A 26,944-nucleotide genomic window follows, 5' to 3' on the forward strand; every position below is an offset into this window, starting at 1 on the left:
ACATAACTTCACGTAAGACAACGTATGTGGCAGTATGCCGCTGTCACCCTGCATGAAATTACTGAAACTACTTAACTGTATGGAATGCTAATGAAATAAGATAAAAACAATAAATGTAGCAAAATTGCAAGAAGGCAAGTTTGCTGGTGGTCAAAATGAGTTTTGAGGACCAAAATAAAAAACAATTTATCACTATCCGCCATTATGGTTATTTACTTTCGCCTCGAATGCTTTCAGGTCAGAACTCAGAAAAAACAACTCAATTATATCTGCCGTCCGACTATCCTCGAATGCAGCATAAATACACCAACACTAATGAGACACACCTGGGGAAGGGAAAACACACTCAGGTGGACGTGGTTAGACATAACAAAGACAAGGGAAGAAACCAGGAACACATGACAAAAACACCAACCACAGACAAAAACAAGAACACCCATAACAAACAAAAACTCAACTCCCACAGAACCGAAACATGACAGAATCGGACAAAAACAATAATTTTAAAAATGAATGAAAATTAACCAATAAAAGTCAAACATTGCTTTTGAAATGTGGTTCAGCAGAATCATTTTAAAAATCAAACTCATGAAAGAGGCTTGACAAAAATGACCCATAACTTAATATTGCACGACCTTTCACTGCAATCAAATGAATTTTCAAACTTTCAATGAGACTTCTCAGCAAGTCTTCATGAGCGAACTGCAGTTGTCCCAAGTTTGAAGGGTGATTTCTCCAGATGACATGTTTTAGTTCCTTCCACAGATATTCAATAGGATTTAGATCAAGGCTCCGAAAAAAAAATCCCTCCAGAATTGTCCAACGTTTTGCTCGTAGCGGGTCTTTTTCAGTCAGCATTGAGTATACCTACTTCTTTTAAGTTAGTATTGAGTATAACCACTTCTAAACCCTCCCTGATGCACATTGTTCAACCATGGCCTACCATCCTAAGCCTGTAATTGGCTGGTACCACCTGCCTATACTGATTAGATTGGCTAATCTTTGGCATGAGGACTGATGAGGCAGAAGAGGGCGGGTCATGTCGAAAAAAGCAATCCTTCAAATGCTCCCCCGAGCCACAAAGGCGACCCAGAAATTTAGCTCAGGTGAACTGATTTGCTCTCGGACACAGAATACTTGATGAATTATAACTAAATTATGCACCGGTGCTTACCTTAACTTTGATGACACATGATAATGGCAATAATTGTTATGGATAATATTTAATTTAATTGATATCAAACCCCTGGGGTTTGGTGAGTCAGTCTCAGGGCTTCTGCCACGTCAAGACACACACAGGACTCAAATGATCCCTGATAATATGGCCGTCATTGGCTGCAAGTGATCCCGCTGCATTGCTTGGCCTATCTGTGCAGCCGGCAATTTGGTGCGCTCACTAGTCGACTTGTGGCTGTTGTGATGGTACATTGTGTGATTTCTTTATTATTGGAATCCCGTCATACTAACTATGTCGAGCATAAAAAGAAAGTAGTTGGACGAATGTCCAAGATGAATTCACATGTATGACTATGACGGAACATATGGTCTTCCACAGGATTTAATTCTACTGTTTTAATTGTATCTGCTGCCCCTAGGTTCCAACTTAAGGAAATAGTAGTAGTTGGTTTTAAATTGCTCTATAAATGTACAGTTGAGCGATGGGAACTGCATGATTTGCAGTGCCAAGTTGAGCATTTCTAGTCCAGCACAACTAGCTGTTTAAAACTAAAGGATCATTTCCTTAAGCTGCTTGAAGTTGGGGAGCTTTAAGAATATTGTATTAACCAGTATGGGTACTCTGATGACTTCCTCCCACATGCCACAAAAAAACATGTAGATGAGGTGAATTGAAGACTCTAAATTGCTGATAGGTGTGAATGTGAAAGCAGTCCAGGGTGTACACCTCCTCTCGCTCAAAGTCATCTATGATACAACAGGCTACATCACACTTAGCCTCATAATACTTCAAATCAAGCAACTAAAAATTAAGTAATTATTTCAAACGTATTTTTGAATACATTAAAATGTGTCTGTTCTGTTCATATAGTTTGTTGACTGGAAAGACGCTGAAGTTGCGAACAATACTTATGTATCAGCCATACACGGATCATGTCATCTAGATCACATTTACAACGCTCATAAGCAATATTAGTTTTTGATTTCCACCTTCATTTGTCATCATTATTGTTTACATCTTACTTTGACGTATATTTGTTGTATGAAAAGTAATACTATGACTTGACAACTCATCTTACACTTGTACTCGAGGTGGGAAGATCAATCCAAATATAAGATATTATCGTTACCAAGTTGATATCGCTATCAGATCGATACTGGCACTATAATATCGATCTAGTAGTTTAGTTTCAGTTTGGCTCTTTATTGCACTGCTGCGGTTTGGTCAAACAGATAACAGGTATGTCACCTCACACTCCACTTCTGTCTGTCTGAGCAGAGCAGACAGGGCACACTTGGTCCCGCTCTCTCTCCTCCCCTTCTGTTTTAATCATGTGCTGTCACGTGACTTAGCATCTCATCTTTGTAGTAGATTGCCTGAACACATACAGTTTTGCGCTTGAAAAATAATTTCTTTTGTATGTAGTTTTATGGGCGGCACGGTGACTGACTGGTTAGCACGTCCGCCTCCCAGTGCAGAAGACGTGAGATCGAGTCCGGGCTTCGGCCTTCCTGCGTGGAGTTTGCATGTTCTCCCTGTGCTTGCGTGGGTTTCCTCCGGGTGCTCCGGTTTCCTCCCACATTCCAAAGACATGCATGTCAGGTTAATTGAACTCTCCAAGTTCTCCATAGGTGTGATTGTGAGTGTGGATGGTTGTTCGTCTCTGTGTGCCCTGCGATTGGCTGGCAACCAGTTCAGGGTGTACGCCGCCTACTGTCCGAAGCCAGCTGGGATAGGCTCCAGTGCCCCCCGCGACCCTTGTGAGGAAAAGCGGTTAAGAAAATGGATGGATGGATGTAGTTCTATGTTTTATATTTTATGCATGATAATCTTTAACATCTTGTTTATTTAGTTTGGGGGGAAAAAATCCACAAAAAGTGCAATGAAGGCAGAATTTGTAGTTTTTGTTTTGTATTTGTAGTTTCTGAGCAGTATATGTTAAATAATTTGTTTTCCTATGATCACTTTGTGCACTTTGTTTAAGAAAGTAAAAACAAATACTTTGCTATGGTTGTTTCTGTTTCTGGGAAAAAAACATTTATAAAATATTTAATATATTTAATATTATTTATCAACGAACTTTGTCCTAAATTTGTCTTATGCTTGAAAAGGAAACAACACAAAAGCACTTAAAGGTTGAAAATTGATCAGCGCTGTCAAAGTTAAAGCATTAATTGATTAATTAATCACAAAAAATTATCGCATTAATCATGAATTAACGCAGATTATTTGCATTATTAATTTTAACCATAGATTATCCTTTAGCGTGACTGTGGACGGCTATGTTTAAGGTAGCACAGCTTGTGTTTGAGCAATAAACATAATTGTATGCATTAAAGTAAAGGATTTAATGAATGTTTGTGTATCACATTTAGAATATTTGTTCATGTCAAAATATCGGGATCATTTTTTTCCATTTTAAATTATGCAAGTAATTAATTCATTAGAAACAGAGGAGGATGACCTTGTGCAGTGGATCAATTTTTTTTGAAGACGTCCTCATAACATTAAATGTCAAAAGAATTAACACATAAGGTGCTTTTCAAATTTGCCGGGGGAAAAAATGTAGATAAAAAAGGCTTTTTTATTAAGCGATTAATCGTGATTAATCAAAATTCCAAGATGTGATTAATCTGATTTAAAAAATTAATTGTTTGACAGCTCTAATTATATATATATATATATATATATCTATAGTAGTCATTGATACAGTAATTTCATAATAATTCATAAAATTGAAGACAATTAAAATTATGTTGAGTTTTTTTCTTGCAAATCAGCACTTTATAAAGTCGCAAATACGCAAATCTGAGACTTTATAAAGTAGCAAATTTGCCATTTTTTTCCCCGGAATATTGCCCCCACCATATAGACTAGTGGTGCATCGGATCACAAATCACAAAAAAATCATGGATTTGAGTCACGGATCGGATCGTTTTTCAGATAGTAATAAATAAAAGATAATTACAGTGGAACCTCGGCGTTTGAATGTCTCAGAACTCGTACAAATTGGACTTCAACCCAAAAATCTGATTAAAAAATGCCTCGGAGTTTGAACACCCAAGCAAAGCAAGCTAAGCCAAACGTACCTTGATAACAGGAAGCCGAGCAAAGCCGAGCGAAGCCGAACAATGCCGCATGCTTACGTTGCGGTAATTGAGACAATGCACTGCTCATTTACAGTCAGATCGTGAATACTCCCGGAGGTGCTCCATACTCGCGAGTGCATTTTGATTTTTCCACGACAATTTTCTTCGCCATGGGCCCAAAGAAAGACAACAATGCCAGTGGCAGCAAAAAAAAACATACAGTGCTACAAACCACAGTGGAATTAGAAAGGAGATTATCACGCCGTTGTAATTTTTTTTTTTGCCCTCACTCACACAAACACGCACATATACAAACATGATGTGCCACGCAGGGATGCGAACCCACGCCAACCTGCATTGTAGGTTTCTTAGAGTCCTTAATTAGCAATTGACCATGTGTTCGGTATAGCGTTGTGTTGATGTTGGTCGCAACTACAATGTCAATCAACTACGATAATGAAGCATCTAAAAGGGAAGTCAAGGCAGCCATCACGTCACAAGGTGGGCAAACTTCAAATTAAAAGTGTACTCAGGGTATTTGCATTGTCATTAATGTATTACTGTATTTGGTAAACTTTATTTTGAAGTTAGGCTTAGCGTGTTCCCCACCAACCAATCTGCGGATTGGGCGTGATCCGTACTGTGGGGTCTGATCCAAACCAACCATGATGATCCATTGCACAACTAATATATACCATATTTTAACTCTTTGAATGCCAAAAACGTTAAATAACGTTTAGTAAAATCCTACGGAGGAGTGCCAAAGACGTTAAAAGACGTTCACTATGTTGTTGTTTTTTTTTTTTTGGAAACGGGTGGAGGAAAGCCTTGGCCAGCTGTGCTGAAAGTATCAAGCAGATCTAGTTAGTAAAATGCCTATTTTTGGGCACTAGATGACAGCGATGACTCTCTTTGGACAAGATTGGGTATGCGTCAGTAGAAGAGTGTTGAGAGGAGAATGACTGAGGAAGCGAAAATGGCGACCGATTGCAAGCAGCTCACGCTTGAGCATTTTTTTCAAAGACGAAAAGCATCGACCAATGCTAAAGAGCACATTGATGACGACGATGATGATGATGGTGACGCCGAGGTTGACGCCGAAGTTGGAAGCGTTGACGCGGCGGCTATGATCACGTCATAAAGCCTCACCGGCTAGTGATGCTAACGCCGGAAAACGCGGAGCACAACCGAGCACATCTGCTCAGGCGGATGTTCAATTGGACGACGAGTCCAATGCATATTCATCGGAGGAGTGGGTACAGTCTGATCACGGAGAAGACACTGGTTCTGGACTACGATGCCAGCATGAATGGAGTGGATACGATGGATCAGAACATCTCTTACCACCCGGTATAGGAACAGAAGGACACGAGGAAGCCAGACGTAACACCACCGTAACGTCACCGTATCATGATCCTGAGAGTAGACTTGATGGCAACATGGCCAAACACACACTGTAGTATATACTTGCTATTCCCCGGGGAAAAAAAGCCAGCAAGAAAGTGTAGCGTCTGCACGCTAAGGGGCAATTGCAGTGAAACTAATCTGTTGTGCAAATCCTGCTGCGTCCCCTTGCACGCAGGGGAGTGTTACAAAAAGAAAAACTGTATTTGAAACATCCACACAATTGTAAATAGTACCACGGTTGCACACATTTGTAAATAGTTTGCCAAATTGTTTTGTCAAATTGTTACACTGTTGAATGTAAATAAATGTATTTTGCTATCAAAAAATACTTTTTCATTGTTGGTGGTAGTGTTTTACAGGAGTAAAGCACTGTTTAGGTGTTTGTGGCATCATTCATGGAAAAAAATGTGTCAAATTCACTAGAGTGCATGAAATAATATCGTTTCACAAAAAGCTTTATTTCTCCGTATTTTGTTTCAAAACAGAGCATTTGGGTGAAAGTCCAATCTTTCATTTGGTAGTATGTGTGTTTCCATAGTCCAAACACAAAATGTTCTGTGGACCTTGAAAGATCAGTCAAAATGCTTAAATCGGCTGGCACCCACAGCATCCCTTTTCTGAAAACGTCTGGCAGTCAAAGAGTTAAAAGTATCGATATCGGTATCGGCGATACTGGCCCTGTATTTACTTGGTATCAGAATGATACCAAAATTTACAGTATCGCACACCACTAACTTGTACAGGCTATTATTCTGATATTGTCAGTGATGTAATTTGTGTTTGTTTAAGGAACTGGGATGATGTCAGGAAGAGGTGATGACCATCTTGAGTATCTGATGAATAATTCCTTCAGCCACAGTCTCATTCAGACAAGAGTGAGTATCTCAGAAACCTTGGATGTGACCCACAAACTACATGCAAAGGCCAATTACAAGATTGAAGCATCTAGTCCACTGGGCCTCCACACCTCTTTCCACTATGATGCCCAGTCAACTTCCACTATATACTCAGATGAAGTCACAGGAGACGGCACCTGGGATGGAACCCTTCAAATTGGTTCGTTCTATACCAATAGCTCATATAGCAACAGCTACAAGCTACACCCACAAGAAAGAAAAGGAAGAGGAGAGTTGATCTTCCGCTTTAACTCACCATTTCTACAAATTCACAACACAATCCACGGAGTCTATGCTAACTTTGAATTGAACATTGTCTCCAAAACAAATGCCCAGAAAGACATCTTTAATCATGTGGCAGAACTCGACTATAAGGGTTCACAACTAACCATAAAGTCTTCTGGTGTTGCTAAAACCGGGAGAACAGTCCTCAGAAAGAAAGTTGAGTTTGGTGTGTCTAACCATAAGGTCATCATCAAAGCTGAATTAGAGGCAGATGATGATACCAATCGGGCATATCACCTTATAACGTGCCTACTGAACGCAAGAAGGATTGAAGTACACTCAAAAGGCTCTCTCACCTTTGACATAGGTCAAGGATTGCACAACGTGTCCATAGTGTTTGACAACAATGGTTTGACCACAAGTGGAACTAATAGCATTCAATACATCCTTTTAACATTTGAAAACATCTTCAGTGGCTCTTTAGATAGCAACAAAGGATCGGTTTCCTCTATGACTAAAGCAATGGCCAAGGAAGGTGTTGGAATTTATTGCTATATTAATATAAACTTAAGTTAATAATCTGACTCCAATTTGTGACCTTACTAAACTATCACCCATCCAACAATAGCATGCTCGTTCTGCAATAGAAAGGTATCAGGAAGCCGGCATTTTCACACACGAGTGGATTTATTCCTAACACTCAAATCTAATACATAACAGCTGGGGTCCCGGGTCCCTATCAACACAATTCTATACGTCTCTGTCTCAAGCAGCCGACGTAGTCTCTTCCGAGTTGCCCCAGTGAATAGTTATACTACACAATATTTAAATGACACAGAAACAAAGGCATCCTGACATTATTCTATTGGCTATGTGTTTTCTGCAGTTTAACTTTAGCTTGCTTTTCATTGGCCGATCTTCATCCGCAGCGTCACTGGGTGGCTTCTCCTGTTTTGTACTTTTCCGCCCAGGTGTAAAACAAATGTGGTTTACAACCTACTCTGACCTTATCGCGGCTCTGCATCTCCCCCTGCAATTAGCATCCTTTGTTCTGCAACATTCCATTCCTAAAACCCCCACTTGCACAAACTCTTTGATTCCTTTATTCCCTCTCATGACCTCAGACGACTGAGGTCATCACTCGAATACCTTGTTTTTTATTGTTAAACATGAGCTAAAAATCAATAAACAACTAAAAATTAGTAAAAAATTTCATTCTAGTAGAAAATCAGTATAAAATTTCATTCTCTCTCATGGCCTCAGATTCCTGAGGCCACCTTCACACAACACTCTCTCTCCACACCGCAGCCAAACATCAGCCCGAGCGAGAGGTATTCCTGCTGGCAAAGACACATTTTCATTACACCATGACTCCTGGATGTTTCCAATCCCAGGGCCACTCCCATGTAACTTTAGGCAGGTAAAATTTTGTTGTGCAACATGGATGTCAAAAATGGGCTTTTGCTTTTCCATATTTGTCAGTGGAAAGGCCGAATCCAATTGGCTGCACTTTCCTTGGAGAGTTTTGTTATACAGGAAACCAAAGAGACAGGTTTTGGATACAACAGTTGCTGCCATGATTTTCAAAACTGGTCTTGCACCTAAACATACCAAACAATCCTCGTTAGTATTCTTAGCGGCCTGTTCAGTCATCAGGAGCCAATTATTAGTGACCATAGAAATACCTGTGTCGGTTGTTTACACTTCAGATTTAACAGTAGTTGTTGTGTCTGTGTCAGCGTCTTACCACCATCTTGCTCTGCTTCATACCATACCGTTCCATTACAGGAATGATACACCATCACTCGTTCTCCTTTCGTTCCATCACTTCTATCATCCCGCACCATATGTTCAAACGCTAACATAGTCCACACAAAGCACAAGCCTGCAAACAAAATAGTCAATAAAGTTAAACATTTGCATCGTCGTCGTTTTTGTTCAGACACTTCCGAGTCCGATTTTTATCCAATTCTCGCCATCGTCACATTCCCTCTCTTGACCTGCCCGTCCGGGCAGTCAATCTTTAAGCTCACCATTGGCAGGCACAAAGTCTGGGGCCGGGCGCAACTGTGAGTAATGGTACCCCTTTTGTCCTTTAGTTTCAATTCTCATAATCGCTTGCACCTCATTTGGGAGGCCGTTCAGCATCGCCATCCTGAACATCATCTCAGCTTCAGGGTAGCTGCCTGGGTGTTTACCTGTGGTCTCAATCCACAGCTCCAATGCTTGAGCATAATGTTGCTCTTTGTCGTACATCAAATTTCTGTATTTTTAACGCTGGTTTCTTATTATAGCAGTGCAAATCATTTAAAATAACATCATCTTAACTCAGAACTATTCATGTCCGGCCGGGCCATGAACAGTCTGAGAAGAGATTTATACTTATACCTTAAATAAACACCGCAGTTCATTTTTAACAACTTGTCTCATGAAAAAATGTCACCTAGGTGTGTCAATGTTCCTTCCACACCTAAATAGCATATTCCATGGGCTCTAGAAATTATACTTTTCAATCGTTTCTGAGATGGAACATACTTACCGTACTTCTGCCACAAGGGTCGTCTTTTGTCATCTTTGCAGAACTTATTTTTCCTCCAAGTCAAATCCTTCCCATTCTCGCTCCATTCTTTGCCTGTAAATTCCTCACACCAAACTTCATTCTCACATCAGACTTCCTTTTCAACCATACACAGACAGACCAGTCATTCCCCCATCTGATAAAGATCAATTTTGATCATTTCAGACCTGAATGTGAAAACTGCAGCCGCTTCCAAATTGCTGCTTCAAAGAGGAAAAAAACAGACACCTTGTGTCCTGTAGATTCGAAAAAACAACCAAATTGTGACAATTTGGCCAACACCAGAACTATAAAAAGATCTCCAGCTAAGCTAGCCATGAGCCATCAAAACAAAAGCCTTTGAGGCAAGAGTTTGTAATGTAAATTTGAATCCTGTTCAGGCAACTTAAAGTGAGAAAAACAAACAACTTAAGCAGATGTAAATTAAGATACTGCAGCGGAGGACTTTTAGGGTCAGGAAGAGAAGAAAATCTTTTTTTTTTTTTTTTAAACAACCCCATTAATCTATTGCAGGTCACAAATCTTCCAAATATCTGCCATCTCAACTAGTAAGAGAAACGAGTTATAATCAGAAAAACAAAACAAAATCCCTACTTTAAACCAACCAAAAAGTATTCTTAAAATGCTAACTAACCTCACCTCTTCTACAGAGTAGTGGAGGCTTTGTAAAAACACAGCAGGGAACTTTGCAGATCATGACCCAATTAAAAATCAGTGCTGCGACCTAAATCAAAAATTAAAAATTTAACCAGCAAATTCGCCGTAAGTGTTCCATATCTGAGTCCACTCTGAGAAGCCAAAGTTATAAAAGAGAAATGGGAAAAAAACTAGAAGGCCAAATTCAACAAGCATCAAACAACGGAAAATATAGTATTTAAAGATTAGAATAAATTTTATACTTCCCTAATTCACATAAGGTGTTCTCTATTTCCGAAACTGCGTTGCTATAGATCACATCTCCTTTCTGACATAGTACAGAGTGCAAATGTCTATAAACAGAATACAACATACGACCTCAGGCACCAAACTCAGATGATTCCAGAACTTTGAGTCCACAACCGGAGTTCATATTCCTTCCTGTCCTTGTCGATAGCAGTTTATGCAGGGCAAAGTTCAAAGCGGGCACTGGGCTTTGTGTACTGGAGTTCTCAGGAAAAGTTCATCATGGCAGAATCGATGATAATCCTGTCTGCTCAAAAAGTTGCTGGACATTATGCTCAAACAATGCATAAGAGTCATTGAACAGTCACAGGACGAGCGGATTTACAGTGTACCATCCTTTTCGCAGTCCGTGTGGTCACTCCCCCCCCCCCCCGAAAGTGACCATTGTTCAGTTCGCCGTCCACTCTGAACATCAAGCATAGCAGGAGAATGCTGTTCATTCCATTTCCAGCACTTTTTGGTTGAGTCACCCAAGTGAAACACCTTTCAGTCAAAGATTGAACCTGCCTGAAACATTTATACACTCGGAACAGACAGAGGGAGATGAGATCATCGCAAGAGAACACTGCTTGTTGTCATTCAATTTCCAAGACAAAATAAAATAAAAAATTCCCCCAAAATATTTTGTTTTTCAAACCCCTAATTTATTCATTTTGTGGTTTTATTTGAATTTGATCACTACACTATAGCAAGTAGTAGTACTATATTTACGCATATGTCTACCATAGACATCTTCATTACGTGTTACCTCAAATTTAAGAAACATGTGACAGCTGTCAGTCACCCTGGCCACTTGGATGGAAGTCCTTTCCAGACTTCTAGAATGGGACTCAGATAAAGACAAAGGTTAAATCATTTTCACACCTACGAATAAGTTATCAGAGATGCAGGGGAAATATAAAAATCAAAAATGAAAAGTCTATTTCAATTAAAATTTGGTTTTATTACTTATTCAACTATATTACACAGATCTGATTTTAAAAATAATATGATAGTGGCCTGTAGTTAACACCTAGACCTCTATGTCCTTCCGCATAACAGGAACAATTTGATTTTAATAGATTAGCCTTAGACGACCCCTGCTATTCACACACACAACAGACTACAAGTCTCCCAAATGGAGACAATGGAAGAGAGGACTAAACGTATCACACCCCCCTGTCCTTTTTTATCTAGTTTAATTTAATTTTAACAGACAACAGTACAAATCACCACCTTCTTAAAACAGCAGCTCACGGCCCCCATCCTTTCAAAATATGCAGATTTCCTGCTACCATTCCTTTTCACCCTTTTTTTGAGGACAAAGAAACTGGAGAGAGAGGAAATTTTTTCCACCTCTTTTCCATTGAAATCTACTCTTTTCCTCTTCCTACAAAACGCCATTCATATACATCCTATCTCATCTCGCTCATTTTTGGAGACACAAAATACCTGCCTTCCAACAAACTCAGTCCTTCTTTCACTTACTGTAACTTCAGTTTCCTCTCCCTTGTCATAAAGGCATTGACGAGAAAAAACACAAAAACAAGAAGAAATCAAATCCCCCCTTTAAACTCACAATTCACACATGCTTCACATATTCACAGTTTCAACTCACCAAACTAGACCCAGAACACACTCACACACAACACAAACTCCTCAACTTAATTCAGTGGCGTCTCAGTTGTTGAACCACAGACGAACACAAACCTCTCCGAAGTGCGCACTCATTTGTAAAATACACCGTTTATTCGTCTAATAATAACTTCACCACGTACTTATAGCTCAAATGTCGACTTATTCGCGCACAATCCATCGCAACGTTACGGCTGCGACACAGACACGTCGCGCACAATTTAAAACAAACAACGAAAAAACGCGTGGCCACAACACACCATGGAGCTTAACAAACAAACAAACAAACGCGTACACTCAACAATTCATTTCTAAGCCAAGAGCTCTCGCTTGGTTCAAATTTTCCCCGCGGGTCATCTTTCACAGTCAACACTTCATCCAATTTATGTTCCAATTTCTTAACAGATGCGGCTGCCCGCAGCTAACTCATCCTTAGCCTTAAAAACAGATTCGTGCGGTAGCGTCTTACCAAAAACTAATCTCCCGTGCATGGCAACTGTACACTGGCAGAGCCGCTAGCCTAGCATCAGTCTCCTCATTCTCAAAATCACTTAACACCGCCATCCGCGCAACTTTCACAGAGCTATCCAACGCTAACATTCTAGCACAAACCAACATTTGGCTCACGACCCCACACCGTCTAACTTTTCTTCCATTCGAAGAAACTTATAGAAGTGTTTTTCACGGAGGTAATCAGCGTCTGGCGCTGTTTACACAATCAAATTCCACAAACACACCACATTTTACAACGGTGAGAACCAACCACTATCACAATTCGTGCGCATTCATACATTTAAAAGAGTTTCATACTTACGTTGACGCTGTGGTGGAAATGCGTCCAGCATCATGAACTCACTGTTCGCTTAGCGAACAATTCTGACTCTCGACCGGAAGTCTATGCAAACCTCCTTAGTTACGGTCAATTTTTCCGTCCATAATATGTAGTAATTAGTCGTTTTTAATATTTATAAAGTCAGTGACGTCTCACTTATGATACTACGATATAACAGATCAAAACTATTCTCATTAATCCCCCCAAAAAAATATTTTTCTTTTTTTTTTTTCAGACAAACACAAACAAGACGAAAACGAAACAGATATTAAATACCTTTTGCGCGACTTCAACAAATATATCCTGGATCTTCACGGGCGGCTTATAACACACAGCTCTCGAACGTAAAAAATTCACGGACGGCTAATATCACACCACGCACCGTCAATATACGGGCGTTTAACACAGCAGACGTCTTGTGTGATCAACACAGACCGCTAATAGCACAACACACAACAGCACTCACTTAAGTGTGATCAACACTTAGCGGCTAATAACACACCTACAATCAACCCAAAAGCCAATCCCCCGTGGTACTCAACCTCTTTCTTTTCCTCTTTCTTTTCCTCTCTTATCGCTGCCAGCGCAGTCGCAATAGTCGCCAATTGGTGAATGCCCCGTCTATCATTCTCTACATCTTCAACTTCTTTTCCAAGTGTATGACGCTTTCGCCATCCGACTCAGCTCTGTTCCTCCTCCATATCTTGAATATTTGCCAACATTCTGCTCTCCTTTTCCTGTAACTGCCGCGCTAACTTCGACATATCCCATGTTCCAGGTTCTCCGCGAAACAATTCATCCTTCTTTAATTTCCGAAACAACTTCTGACACCGTTCTCTTTCCTTCTTAATTCTCTTACTTTCTATTCCACTAATCAACTGTGATTCCAGCTTAGCGTAGTGACCATTAATCTCCGACCAGACTTCAGGGGACCCGAGACCCTCATCACACTTTCTCTTATCTGCCATCCTTAAATCCACTCGCGCGTGTCCTAATCACTTCTCTTGCAGTTCAATTTTAGTTTTTACACTCACACCGCTTCCACACTGATACGTAAATCCCAGATTTTAAACCGTATCGATACGTAAATCCCAGATTTTAAACCGTATCTAATGTCCACACTGTTACACTTTTACGCCGTTCCGCTCCTCCTTTCTCTTATAATTTAGCGTTGCCAATGTGCAGAATTTGAAAAGGAATCTGCTTACCTTATTTGACTGTGGATCCAAGAGAAAAGACGGTCGGAGGTATGGCTTCTTTATCAGGTCGTCACCTGGTGTGTACGTGGATCCCAGATCCCCGAGTCCCAGACTCTTGTGGTTTTTCTCGAAGTCCCAGACTTCTTTTTTTTTTTACCTCTCTTGCATCACGTCGGGGTCACCATAAATTGTTGGAATTTATTGCTATATTAATATAAACTTAAGTTAATAATCTGACTCCAATTTGTGACCTTACCAAACTATCACCCATCCAACAATAGCATGCTCGTTCTGCAATAGAAAGGTATCAGGAAGCCGGCATTTTCACACACGAGTGGATTTATTCCTAACACTCAAATCTAATACATAACAGCTGGGGTCCCGGGTCCCTATCAACACAATTCTATACGTCTCTGTCTCAAGCAGCCGACGTAGTCTCTTCCGAGTTGCCCCAGTGAATAGTTATACTACACAATATTTAAATGACACAGAAACAAAGGCATCCTGACATTATTTTATTGGCTATGTGTTTTCTGCAGTTTAACTTTAGCTTGCTTTTCATTGGCCGATCTTCATCCGCAGCGTCACTGGGTGGCTTCTCCTGTTTTGTACTTTTCCGCCCAGGTGTAAAACAAATGTGGTTTACAACCTACTCTGACCTTATCGCGGCTCTGCATCTCCCCCTGCAATTAGCATCCTTTGTTCTGCAACATTCCATTCCTAAAACCCCCACTTGCACAAACTCTTAGATTCCTTTAAAGGCTACGGCGAGCTGAAAATTGAGGGCAAAATGACAGCAAAGGAAGGCTCTTTCTATGGCGTCTTCCATGGTAATGTGTTCAATGCACACACAAGAAATAATGTAAATGTTGTACTGAACAGGAGCGCTTTCACCTTTATCAGTACCAACATGGCGACAATGGGGCAGGTGAAAACAGAACATAGCCACACACTGACCCTCACGCTTTGGACCCTAGCTCTTCGCTCTTCTGGCAATGTCCTATATGAAGACATTTACTATAAGCAAGATACCAAAGTTGATATGAAGCCATTTGTCATGACATTTGATGCGACAAATGAACTGAAATGTTTTGATCTCAGTTTGAACAAAAAAGCCTACATCAAATTTAAGCCATTTAAAGTGGAACTGAGTGGATACACAAACGGAGCTTACGGAGAAGGGCACATCATTAAACACACCTATGAGATAAATTATGAGGCCATTGCAGGTAAAATTAAATCGAACACTTCTGGAAACCTATTGGATGTCCATTTGAGTCAAACCTGTGAACTGGAGTTTGCTGGTCTTTCCTCCACATCTTTTTGTGAGTCACACATAAATTCTAAGCCCCTGCATTTTGACAGCATTATACACACCCAAGCACTGCCCTTCAGCTTCTCAATTGGTGGCCTCTTTAACGGTGATGGCGAAATCCATCTATATGGAAAGCATACTGGGCAACTGTACAGTAAGCTGCTGGTTAAAGCTGAGCCTTTAGTTTTTGCATACTCATATGACAGCACAGTGTCAACCGTCCATGCACTTTCAAATTGGGAGCTATCCACTCAATTAGATAACAAACTTGATGCTTTCCTAATGCAAAGTGATCAAGCTGTAAAATGGAAAATGAATTCTAAAATACATAATCATTCTTTTGACCAGAATATCAGTGCCTCTAACGACCCACAGAAAGCTGGATTTGAGTTTTCACAAGTGATTCTCACAGACGCTTTCCACAGATTAAACAAAAATATTGGATCAATAGTAGAAATGCAAGAATTCAATATAACTGGTTTCCTCAAGTATGACAAAAGTAGCAACTGTCGTATCATTCCGATTCTATTTCCTGTTCCTGCCGCTTTTGATCAACTGAAGAATACATGTATATATGCTTTGGAAACACTTACACAGTACACCAACAGCCTGAATATTAATCAAATGATATCTGACTTCAGAGTTAAGCTAGATCAGTTACCATCACAAGTCAGTGACTTCATGAAAGAAATGGATTTGGAAGACAAAGTCAATCAAATTAAAGAAAAACTGGATTTCTTTATGAATGGGTTTGATGTAACAATGGATGATCTGGAGGTTATAATGAACAGCTTGAAAAAGGGTTTGGAAAGTAAAGTGTTAGAGATTGCTGCCAAAATCCAAAACCTAATTCTGTTAATCAATGACTATGTCAAGACAAGGCACCTCACTGACAAATTAACGCATTTGCTTACTGTAACTGAAAATAAACTGCATGCATTCAATGAGAAGTATATCAAGGGATTGCTACTTAAAGCCCTGCATGCCATAGTTAACATGATTGACATTGCTTGGCTGCATGAAGTAGATTCAAAGCATGAAATACTAAAGAAAATCCAAAGAATCCTGGCAGACATAAATGATCAAATTGAGAGTTTTGATGTGAGGCTATTATTTCAACAAATGAACAAGTTTCTCCTTTCAACCGATATGGGCATTGAGAAGCTTTTATATGACATTCCTTACACAGATATTGCAAATATGATGGAATCTGTAAATGATGTTGTAGTCAGCTGGATTGACGAATATGAAATACCCGAAAAACTCAATGCAATCTATTCCTACATCAAGAATCACATTTCAAAATATGACCTTAGTGATAAATTTAAAGAAATAATTGATCAAACTGCAATTTTCATTGAGAAAATAAAAATTGAGGAGACCGTGCATTCCATAGCCATTGCTCTGAATGCTCTCAAATTTGAATTTGTTCATGATCAAATTCTACAGATGTTCTATAATGTGAAAACCCATCTTAAGCTAATTGATATAAAGAAAATAATTCAAGAACTTGGTGATGTTTCAGCACTTGAGTCACTGAAGCACTTTGATTATAATTCATGTGTTAATAAGGCCAACAAGATAATTGCAGAATTAACTAATTACATAAATGAGATGATACAAACATATGAGGTTGTGTCAAAAGTTGAAGCTTTTCGGGAATTTACCCGCAAGTTTCAAAGTACAATTTTCAGTTATGTTGAAAAACTACAAAACACTAAAGTGGCTGAGTCTCTGAAGACTCTGAAACATGTGATTGACAATACATTTTACGTCGACATCAAAATGAAAGTTCAAGATGTCATTGAAGACATTAGGCAGAGAGTTCTGAACATGGATATCAGAGACGAAGTGTACTTTTACCTTCAAAGAGCAAGTGAATCCTACAATAATATTATTGCCTTCATTTCACTGAAGATCAAACAACTAATAGAGGAGATCAGCAAATTAATGAATGACAGTCAGATCCTCTGTCAAATAAAGCAAACCATCGATGGTGGTTTGAATGAATTAAATAAATTAAAGATTCAGGTCCACAGTTTCACAGTGCTTTTTACGGACCTTGTCATTCCTGCATTTACAATCAGCATGAGTAAATTGCAAGAAATCACCATTCCGGAAGCAGAAATCTCCGTCCCAGAGTTTAACATTATGAGCTCAATTACAGTTCCTGCCTTTACAATATCATTTGATGAGCTCAAAGCCAAAATCCTTGCAATGATAGATTATATCAAACAATTTGAAATACCTGCCATTGACCCTGACAGAATTTTTAGAGACATAAAAGTTCTTTACATATTTGCCCTACCAGATGTCACTTTTCCAGAAATAACACTTTCAGAAATCAAAGTTCCAAACGTGACCATCCCCATATTACATATTAAGCACATTGAAGTCACGTCACTCCCAATGCAAGGAATCAAAATATCTGATATTCCTAATGAGAATTGTGTCCAAGTTTTGGGACAATTCCAAGGTGAATTTAAAGTGAACTCCCATGTGTACACTCTGGCTATTACAGGAAAGATTGAAAATTCAACATCCATTCCAGAAAACCCCAAGTTTACAGCCACTATTAATTCTAATGACAAATCAACTGCCAGATTTTGGAATATACATTTGATGCTATGGCTCAGTTAGAGGTACCTGGATTGAATGACTTGAAATTTACAGAAATGTTGAAAGCTTCACATTTGGCTTTTTCCATTGATCATAATGCATCCTTGGTACTCATGGGTTCTTTGGCCGAAGTCTCTGCACAGACTGTATCAAAGGCCACTACTTCAATGTACACAGCAGACTTGGTCAGCAGAATGACACTCTCACTGAGGAGTGGAATCTCTTTAAATACTAGCACATCTTACAATCACAACTTCAATATGCCATTAATGGTAATTTCAAGTCAGACATCAGTAAAACACGACATGGCATCAACAGTGGCCAGAGGAATTACTTGGAGTGGTAAAACAACTGCTCATGGAAAGTGGTCCAGTGAAAACTACTCTGATGAAGGCACACATGAAAGCATTTTAGAATTTAATATCAATTTCAACACCACCAAGTTAATTTTTGTTGGAGACACAGATTGTACCACATTAAAAGCAAAGCAAATACTGACACTGGATTCAGTCATCTTTAGCCATATTGTTGTGGATGCCCGTTGTGAAGTGGAAGCTCCATTTGTGAAGAGTGTCATTGGTGCCAATGGAAAGGCCAATGTCAGGGACTTGAAAGCTGCATTGATAACCTATCATCATTCACAACTCAGTGGATATGTGACTGGTTCCATTTACAACACCATGGAATTCATGTCCCATCCATTTGAGACTGTGTATGATGTTATGAACAACGCAACTTTAAATATTGTCTTCCCCTTGAAACTTTCTGGTAAGGTGGATCTCCAACATGACTATGGTGCAAAATTAAACTCTGAGAAGCAACAGATATACTGGCTTGGTTCGGCCAGATTTAACCAATACAAGTACAACTACAACATCAGAGCAGAGCATTATGACATGAATGTTACCTTCAACTTACAGGCTTATGGGGAAGACAATGTGGAGTTTTTGACTGTTCCTTTCTCAATACCATTGATGAATATACCTTTACTGGGAATCACAACTCCTAAAGTTCAACAAATTTCTCTATGGGAAAATGCTGGATTAAAAACTTTGTTTACCACTCCTCAACAGTCATTTAATGCACACTTGAAGTTTACTTACAACAAGATCTTAAACATATATAGGTTTGAATTGCACTTAAAGCCAATCTGCAGTGCATTCAGTGACGCAGGCTAAATTCAAATAGAGACAAATTAGGTGAACGGTTGTACGACAACATATTAGAGCCACACACGCACGCACGCATGCACACACACACACATATATACAGTATATATATATATATATATATATATATATATACAATTTCAGGGTGGGGGCAATATTCCGGGGAAAAAACTGGTAAATTTGCTACTTTATAAAGTCTCAGGTTTGCGTGTTTGCGACTTTATAAAGTGGCAAATTTACGACTTTATAAAGTGCCTCATTTGCAAGAAAAAAAACTTATGAGAAATACTCGTAGCCTACTACTCGGATGTTTTTCCCAATACTTTTCTATCGGGTTTTCAAATAGGGAGATAGTTGCTTTAGCAGCAATTAACCATATGACGTTAAGCATTCACACTTTGAATCGTTGGGTACTGCCAGCAACAAAGACACCTCGCTTTGCCAAGGTCCACACCCTGAGGATCAAGCAGTTAATTTGTTAAAATGTATATTTACTTGTAAATTTATGTTTCCAAAATTATTATTTACACATTCATTCATTTTGGTATTTTTGTGTACAAGTAGCTAAGTTGATGTGTCAAATCTGCTGCTTTCCGTCATTCACTTGCATTTACCTTAAGTATGCTAGCTTCTGATTGGTTAGTGTTAGACAGCTGATAGAGGGTCAGGAAGTGTTGTCGCTCTAGCTGCCGTGTATGACGAGTAAAGTTTAAATTAAGAATGAATCCGTATCAATCTTGCCTTTTTATTTTATAATCAGTGTCCCATTACCCACCAATGAATCCTCACATTAGACTTTAGCTACGCTGAGTGTATGTATTTTTCTCTGAATATTACCCCCCCCTTTGGCAAAAAAAATACGTGGCCCTAACACGCTGTCGTATGGTTGCACCCCTAAAGGAGTCGTTACATTATTGCTCGGTTTGTAGCATCCTAAAAGTTGGTGATGAATATTTTCAGCAGTGGGAGGTAACGAAGTACAAATACTTCATTACTGAATTAAGTACCTTTTTCAGGTCAGAGATGTTGACCGTGGTTGAGATCTTAACACAAACTCAGCTGTTGTCTGATCAATCTTCTGCTCTCCTCCGGTTTCACGAACAAGGTGGATCTTATGTCAGTGAAATGCAACATTCCCTAACTTCTTACATCCTTGATGCTCTAGCTGAGCAAGAGGCCAAATTTAACAGACCCAAAAGCTGTTCTTATACCATCATATTAAGGAGCAGTTCAGTTGTCTTAAATGTGCATTAAGAAGTCAAGACTGACCATCAAGGAGCCTACATTGAGGAGCTATAATTATCAAAATGAACCTCTAAAGTATTTTTGCTCCTTGGTATTAACGTAAAAATAGTTGTGTACCAGCTGGATCGTAACTGGAACAGGACTAAAAATGTGTAGCCAATCTTTTGTTTTTGTTATTGTTAGATTATTTTAGTTGAAATATACAAAAGCTGCTGACTCTCTGCTTTATTTTAGGCAGTATTTAGTGCTGAAATTAATTAATTATACTGGTTCAAATGTACTCTTTAATGAAATGTAATTTTGTCTACTGCATTTGTCCACATCAACACAATAAAAAAAAAAAGGTTTGATGGTTCCACATTGTTTTGCATTCAATCACATATCACAACACATACTCAGTGGTGGCCTGCCAATAGAGGATGCTGACCTCTCACCCAGCTGAGTCAGTTTGAAAGGCACACAATTAAATAACAAAATGACTATGAAATATAATAAAAAAATACTCCAAAATATATGTAAATTGCATCTCTTTTTAGATGAGTAGGATAGATAATATACAGTAATTGAGTAAAATGTATATTTTTATCCGTGGCGTCTCAAACGATGACATATTCTTCCATTTTGGGTGCAAAGAACACTGCCGAGACATACGCAGAGTTACTATTAAAGCCATCATTTCTTGTCTGGTCGATCTAAATTGTCAACCAATCGAAATGTTGAAAATAATAAGATGAAGAAAAAGTGCTGTCAAAGTTGAAGCGTTAACTCATTGATAAATCACAAAAGAATATTGCATTGATCATGTATTAACGCAGATTAATCACACTATTTGTCACGATTGGGTAGTGTTTGTTGGACACCAAAAGAATAGAGCAGACCCAGCCAGGGCGAAAGTCACTCAATTTTAATGAACCAACAAAAAGCGCAAAGCACGTGGACAAAAGGTTGCTCAACAAAAGGCGACGACGACAAAAAGGTGTATGTCGTGGGCAAAAACAAGAAAACACAAAATCACGTCGGAGGGCGGATAAAACAGAGAGGATCGTAGCATACAAAGTAGATTAAAGAACGCTACTAGTCTAGTTTCTAGTGGTGTCCACAACACCAAGAAAGATTGCCGCTAGGCAGGTAGTAGTATCAAAACATCAGGTATGGTGAGTAGGGTCACCGACACTCCTATCTGTTGCTGCCAGGCTTTTATTTCGGCCTGATGACCTAATGGGCAGCAGGTGTGTCGGCAGGATCCGCCCTCCAGCTGTTTCCCCAGCAACTGCAAGGGAGAAATCAGAAACAGGAAACAGCAGAAAACCAAAACATAACACTGTTAATTTTGACTGCAGATGATCCTTTAGCTTGACAGCGGATGGTTACCTTAAAGGTTGTGTTTGAGCCATGCGCGAAACAAGCTGTCGGCTTTTCAGCTCTCCGTGAGGAACACAAGACAAATTTAAGACAGGAATTTAAGACCAAAGCAGTAGAAATAAGGTATTGTATAATAAAGGACACAAGATTTTTTTAAAGGGCTTGGGCATGCACAGCATTATTAGCTTATTATGACCGCTCGCCACTGGTTTGAGCAATAAACATAACTACTTGCATTTAACAAATGTTTGTGTATGACATTCAGATTATTTGTTCTAGACAAAATATTGGGGTAATTTTTATTTTATTTTAAGTTATACAAGTAATTAACTGATTAGAAAAAGAGGAAGATGAGAGTGTGCAGTGGATCAAAAATGTGGAAGACAACCTCATAACATTTAATATAGAAATAATTAACACATAACAGTTGCTCTTCAAATGTGGCCAGCGAATTTTTTAAATAAAAAGCATATTGATTACTCATGATTAATCCAAATTCTAAAGTCTGACTAATCTGATTTAAAAATGTAATCGTTTGACAGCTCTAATTAAGACATATAAAGTCAGTCTCTAAATCAAATAGAACACTAGGATTTTTATAGTAAAGTTGAATATTACATTGATTTTAAAACATTGTACATTGTAAAACTGTTAAGTAATTAAATTATACAAAATTAGGATTATACAAATAGTACTAAAATATGCTAATAATACTTATAATATTAAAATACAGGAAGTACGGTTAAAATATAGGTCATAAAAAAATGGTGAAAAGTGCTAACTTTATGCTAAAACAGTAATTAGATAAATAAGTGAGGAAATGTGGACATATCCACGAATAATGGAATTTTATTCAATAAGTGTGTAATGAAATATTTTGTTTAAAATACATTCTTAATTTGGAAATACTTTACAAAATTGAGTTGGTCACTTGACAATTATGAAACGTAAAATATAAGAGAGAAGCTAATTGAAGAGAAAAGTAAAACATATTTTGTTTATTACACTTATACTTATGATATCAATTTATTTTGTTATACCTGTCTGTCTTTATTGCATGGCAGATGTTTACTCATGTAAAGCGCTTAGTATACAGTGGTGGCTGTTTTAAGGTGCTTTATAAACAAAATTGAGTTGAGTTAAAATTAAAGATACATTTATTTTCTCTTAACGAACGAAAACGAACGCATGGCAAGCCAAGCATTTACAAAATATTTTTTTGTGTCGTGTCTCTGCCTATTTGTTTGTCTCCCCCTGGCTGTTATTTTTGTATTTAATGTCTTTGATGTCTAAATAAAGTTTTTTTTTAAGTCATCAGTCGGAAGTAAGAACCACCAATCACGGTCCAGGACAATATGAAACCGGAAAACAGATCACATCGTAAACAAAATACGATTGTACCGGTAAGAGTATGGCATCATCTTCTGGATTAATGTTTTAATTTATATCACATACAATCTCTTATCGAACTAGCTTGCAATAATATTGGAATCACAGAAACAACAGATCAACACAGTCCACGTGTGAATTTGGAATCAATAATTTATTATTCTAAAATCTTATCCGAACCGCTTATTCTTATGAAGGTTGCACTGTCCGTTTTGTCGAATTTTAAAGATCCTAATGCTCCAAAATTTATCACCAGTGTTTTGTACTCTTTTACAACCAAACTTCAAGTTCAGTTTGACGACTTAGGCTAATGAAAATTGTTTAGAAGTGGATTAGCCTTTAAGGTGCTCGTCCATTTTTCTTATCACCGTCTGACTTTAGACGTGGAGCTAACCTTTTGTACCCTGCTACCAATCCGTACAAGTCATTTGAAGACACAGTGAAACGTTAGATTTTGTTTATTTATTTATTTTACAAATTGGTATGTATGCCATTGCTTACAATGTTTACTTGATTTCAAATACGTGCCTTTGACGATGAATCCCATTTCTCCTTTTCTAAGATGTGATGGAAAACACAGTGACTTATAGTAGGAATGTAGCACAAACAGATTTCATCTATTGCTATGGAGCCATCACAGAAGTTCTAAGATGTGGTCCTTCTCACTTGCACGCTGGACAAAAAGTGCTTGTTTTAGTTATTCCTGGTGAGTAGGTATCATCATCATTCTTTTTCCTTATGGCCGACTATCTTGTCTGGTTATAATGAAACATCAGTGCTTCTGTTACAATGAAAGGCCAAACTATAATTTTGCATTTTTTTGTGTGTATTAATTAATCTGTTAGTCTTTACTAGTGATACAATAACTGTACTCTAATACAGGACCTTTCTCTTTGAAGCGCTTGATGATTTGCCTTTAAGTATGTATTTGTGTATTTTTTCTTTTATACAGGTAACCCTGGTGTAGTGGGGTTTTACAGAACCTTCATACAAACACTTTATGATCTGTTTGGCTGCCACCACCCAGTATGGGCTGTAAGCCATGCTGGCCACTGTATGCCACCTGCATCCATGGAGATGGTGGAAGGTAAAATCTCAATATGTTCAAGCGCTAAAACCTGTTAGCAGTTCATTCTAATATCAATTTGCCATGTCACGGATTTATTATGAGGACAGTTAAACTGGCTGTGATCTGTCCATCCATTTTCTATATCACTTGTTCCCATAAAGGTTGCAGTTGGGCAAGGAGTTTATCCCATTTGACTAGCTGAGAGGTGGGGAACACCCTGAATTGGTCGCCAGCCAATTGCAGTGCACATATACAGGAGACAAACTACCACTGACAGTCACATTTATGCTTTACACGATCTGGATTTTATTGTATTTATTTATTTATTTATTTTGGGGGGTGGGATCAGTGACTTAAAAAACAGGCAATAGAAGAAAAATACAACTACCGATAAATAATTTATTTGGAACCTTTTTTTTATTTTTATTTTTTTTTCGAGTCGTAACTCCTGCATGACAGGATGAAGTGAAGTTTACAGTAGCGCAGTATTGATGCATATGGTACTATTGCAAAACAGTAAATCTTTGAAGGCAATGAGAGCGTTTCAATGTGAGGTTTTCACATTAAGTGACAGTTGCATATGTGAATGTGTATAGAGTTGTGAGCACATCTATAAATGTACAAAAGCGTAACATCGCTTAATGAAACAAAATGCGAGGAATCATCACCAAAATTCACATGCACATCCCTACTCAACTTCAACCCCTTGAAAATATCAAAACAATTGCCACAGGCACAGTATTTTGGATTTTATTGGCTTTTCTCACCAGACTGTGCGCTCAATCAAACATAACTGTATCTTTATTTGTTTCGCAATGATAATTAAAAAAAAAGAAGTCATATTTAGCCGTTAAAATGTTAACAGAGTTACGCATTTTGAAATATTAGTGGGGCCAAAAAAAAAATTTAGTCAGCCAACAATTGTGCAATGTGTAGAAAAAAAATCCTGGACATCACATTGTAGGATTTTTAACGAATATATTTGTAAATTATGGTGGAAAAAAAGTATTTGGTCAATAACAAAAATTTAAGCTTTGTCATAAAACATTTGTTGGCAATGACAGAAGTGAGACATTTACTGTAGGTTTTCACACACTGTAACTGGTATTTTGGCCTATTTCCTCAATGCAGATCTCCTCTAGAGTAGTGGTGTTTAGGTTTTTTTTATTGTCCACAGTCATTGTTGATGAACACCATTTTTTGGGTGAAAAACAGCGACCAAACATAAACAATTACACAATGTAAAGAATATACGTGACAAAACAATAGACTTAAATGTGCCACAAGATTGCTATTCACTCTAACATTTTTAGCTAGCCATGAACCAGACTTCTATCAAATTCAATAAGATATAAAAACATAAAATGCACATCATCTTGACCAGATACTATTTCACCAACTAAACCAAAATTTATGAGTAGTTAAGGAGAAATCGATGATCTTTCTGTATGCGCCTCACTTTCATCTCTTTCCTCAAACTAGCTGACGACTTCTTAAAAGAAATCACTCCCTGACACTCAATGCAACCCTCAAATAACAGCAGGGGGCAGAGTAACCTACATAAATATGGAGTCCTTTGCACATTACATTCATTGTAATTTTCCAGTCATGTAGAAAGGTATGGAAGCATATTGCATTCACTTGAAAGAAAAAAAAATCCTGTTTTTCCTGACATTTTTTGACAGGGAGCTTTGTTTTTTTGATTATTTTTTTGTCATTTTATTTCAGCTTTTTCTGATTTTTTTTTCTGTTTTACTGGATATTTTTTCCTGTCATAAAAAAAAAAATCCGAAAAAGGGGGGGGGGGGTGGATATTCAAAAAACTGAAAAAAATATTATATATAGTAATTTATTTATTTATTTTTTACCTCTGAACTCCAAGTGACTTGTTGCAGTCTCCCTAATAGCAATCCAGTATTTTCATCAGTATTCTGATCGTCTCTTGAGTTATCACATAGCCAGCCTGAATCATCATGTATCCATGGAGCATGCCATATCTGTCCAACTGATCCGGGACAAACATTGCTACCATCTATGTGACTCAAAGACAGGACTATCTCCCAGTGCCTTAAACCCATATCAAAATGAAACTTGATTAAACTAAATAAGATGGTCATTTTTACTTACTGGCTCTCAAAATAGATTCCTGTGTCAAGTGTTGACCTCCCCAGGGTACTCTGACCCATTTCATCTGTAACCTTTCTCACTTGCCCATCATCATCTTCACTTGTCTTAACTACTCTGGCAAGCTTTCATTAATTTCTTGGAACACTGTCCTCCATGACAATCATTACATCACTTACATATCAAACCATCGCTATCACCATCTGCTCCAGAATGACTTGATTAGGTATTGCACCCTTCGCCATATCTTCCTTTCATATGGCTATACGTTATGAGATCCTGGATCAATAGGAATCAGTTTGGAGCTTGTCTTTTATTTTCCTTCTGTCCTGTTTTTGTGTGGAAGGTGAGGGGTCTACTCAACCAACAGGCAGGTCTGCTATATGTTGCACTTCGGTTCTCCCATGCACCTTCTTGCAGGTGACACAGTTCTTGATATGTTTGGTTTCATGTTGACACGATACCAAAGTTTTCCCTTTGATGCTAAACCTGCATATAATACCTCTACACCAGTACTGAAACAATACCAAGGCAAAAACTTACAACATCAGTAAAAAACTGTGAAATTGATAACTGAACGGGCGGCACGGTGGATGACTGGTTAGAACGTCTTCCTCCCAGTGCTGAGGACGTGAGATCGAGTCCGGGCTTCGGCCTTCCTGGGTGGAGTTTGCATGTTCTCCCCGTGCTTGC

At 38.4% G+C, this 26,944-nt stretch overlaps 1 protein-coding gene across 3 annotated transcripts in view; it reads left to right on the plus strand.

Annotated features, from left to right (window-relative positions):
• Positions 1-26,944, plus strand: part of LOC144050565 (apolipoprotein B-100-like) — a 107,166-nt gene that overhangs the window by 67,564 nt on the left and 12,658 nt on the right. For 2 of the 3 annotated variants that reach the window (XR_013293895.1, XM_077564054.1), the window contains exons 9-11: positions 6,463-6,729; positions 23,621-23,764; positions 24,011-24,145. Coding sequence is in view for 2 of the 3 variants with exons in the window: in XM_077564054.1 (XP_077420180.1) it covers positions 6,463-6,729; positions 23,621-23,764; positions 24,011-24,145 (546 nt within the window). In the remaining variant the exon portion in view is untranslated. Of the gene's footprint in view, positions 1-6,462; positions 7,330-14,720; positions 18,057-23,620; positions 23,765-24,010; positions 24,146-26,944 lie in introns of those variants that run through there. The other variant, XM_077563973.1, reaches the window with a different exon arrangement.

This window comes from Vanacampus margaritifer, chromosome 1, assembly GCF_051991255.1.
Source record: "Vanacampus margaritifer isolate UIUO_Vmar chromosome 1, RoL_Vmar_1.0, whole genome shotgun sequence".
NCBI lineage: Eukaryota > Metazoa > Chordata > Actinopteri > Syngnathiformes > Syngnathidae > Vanacampus > Vanacampus margaritifer.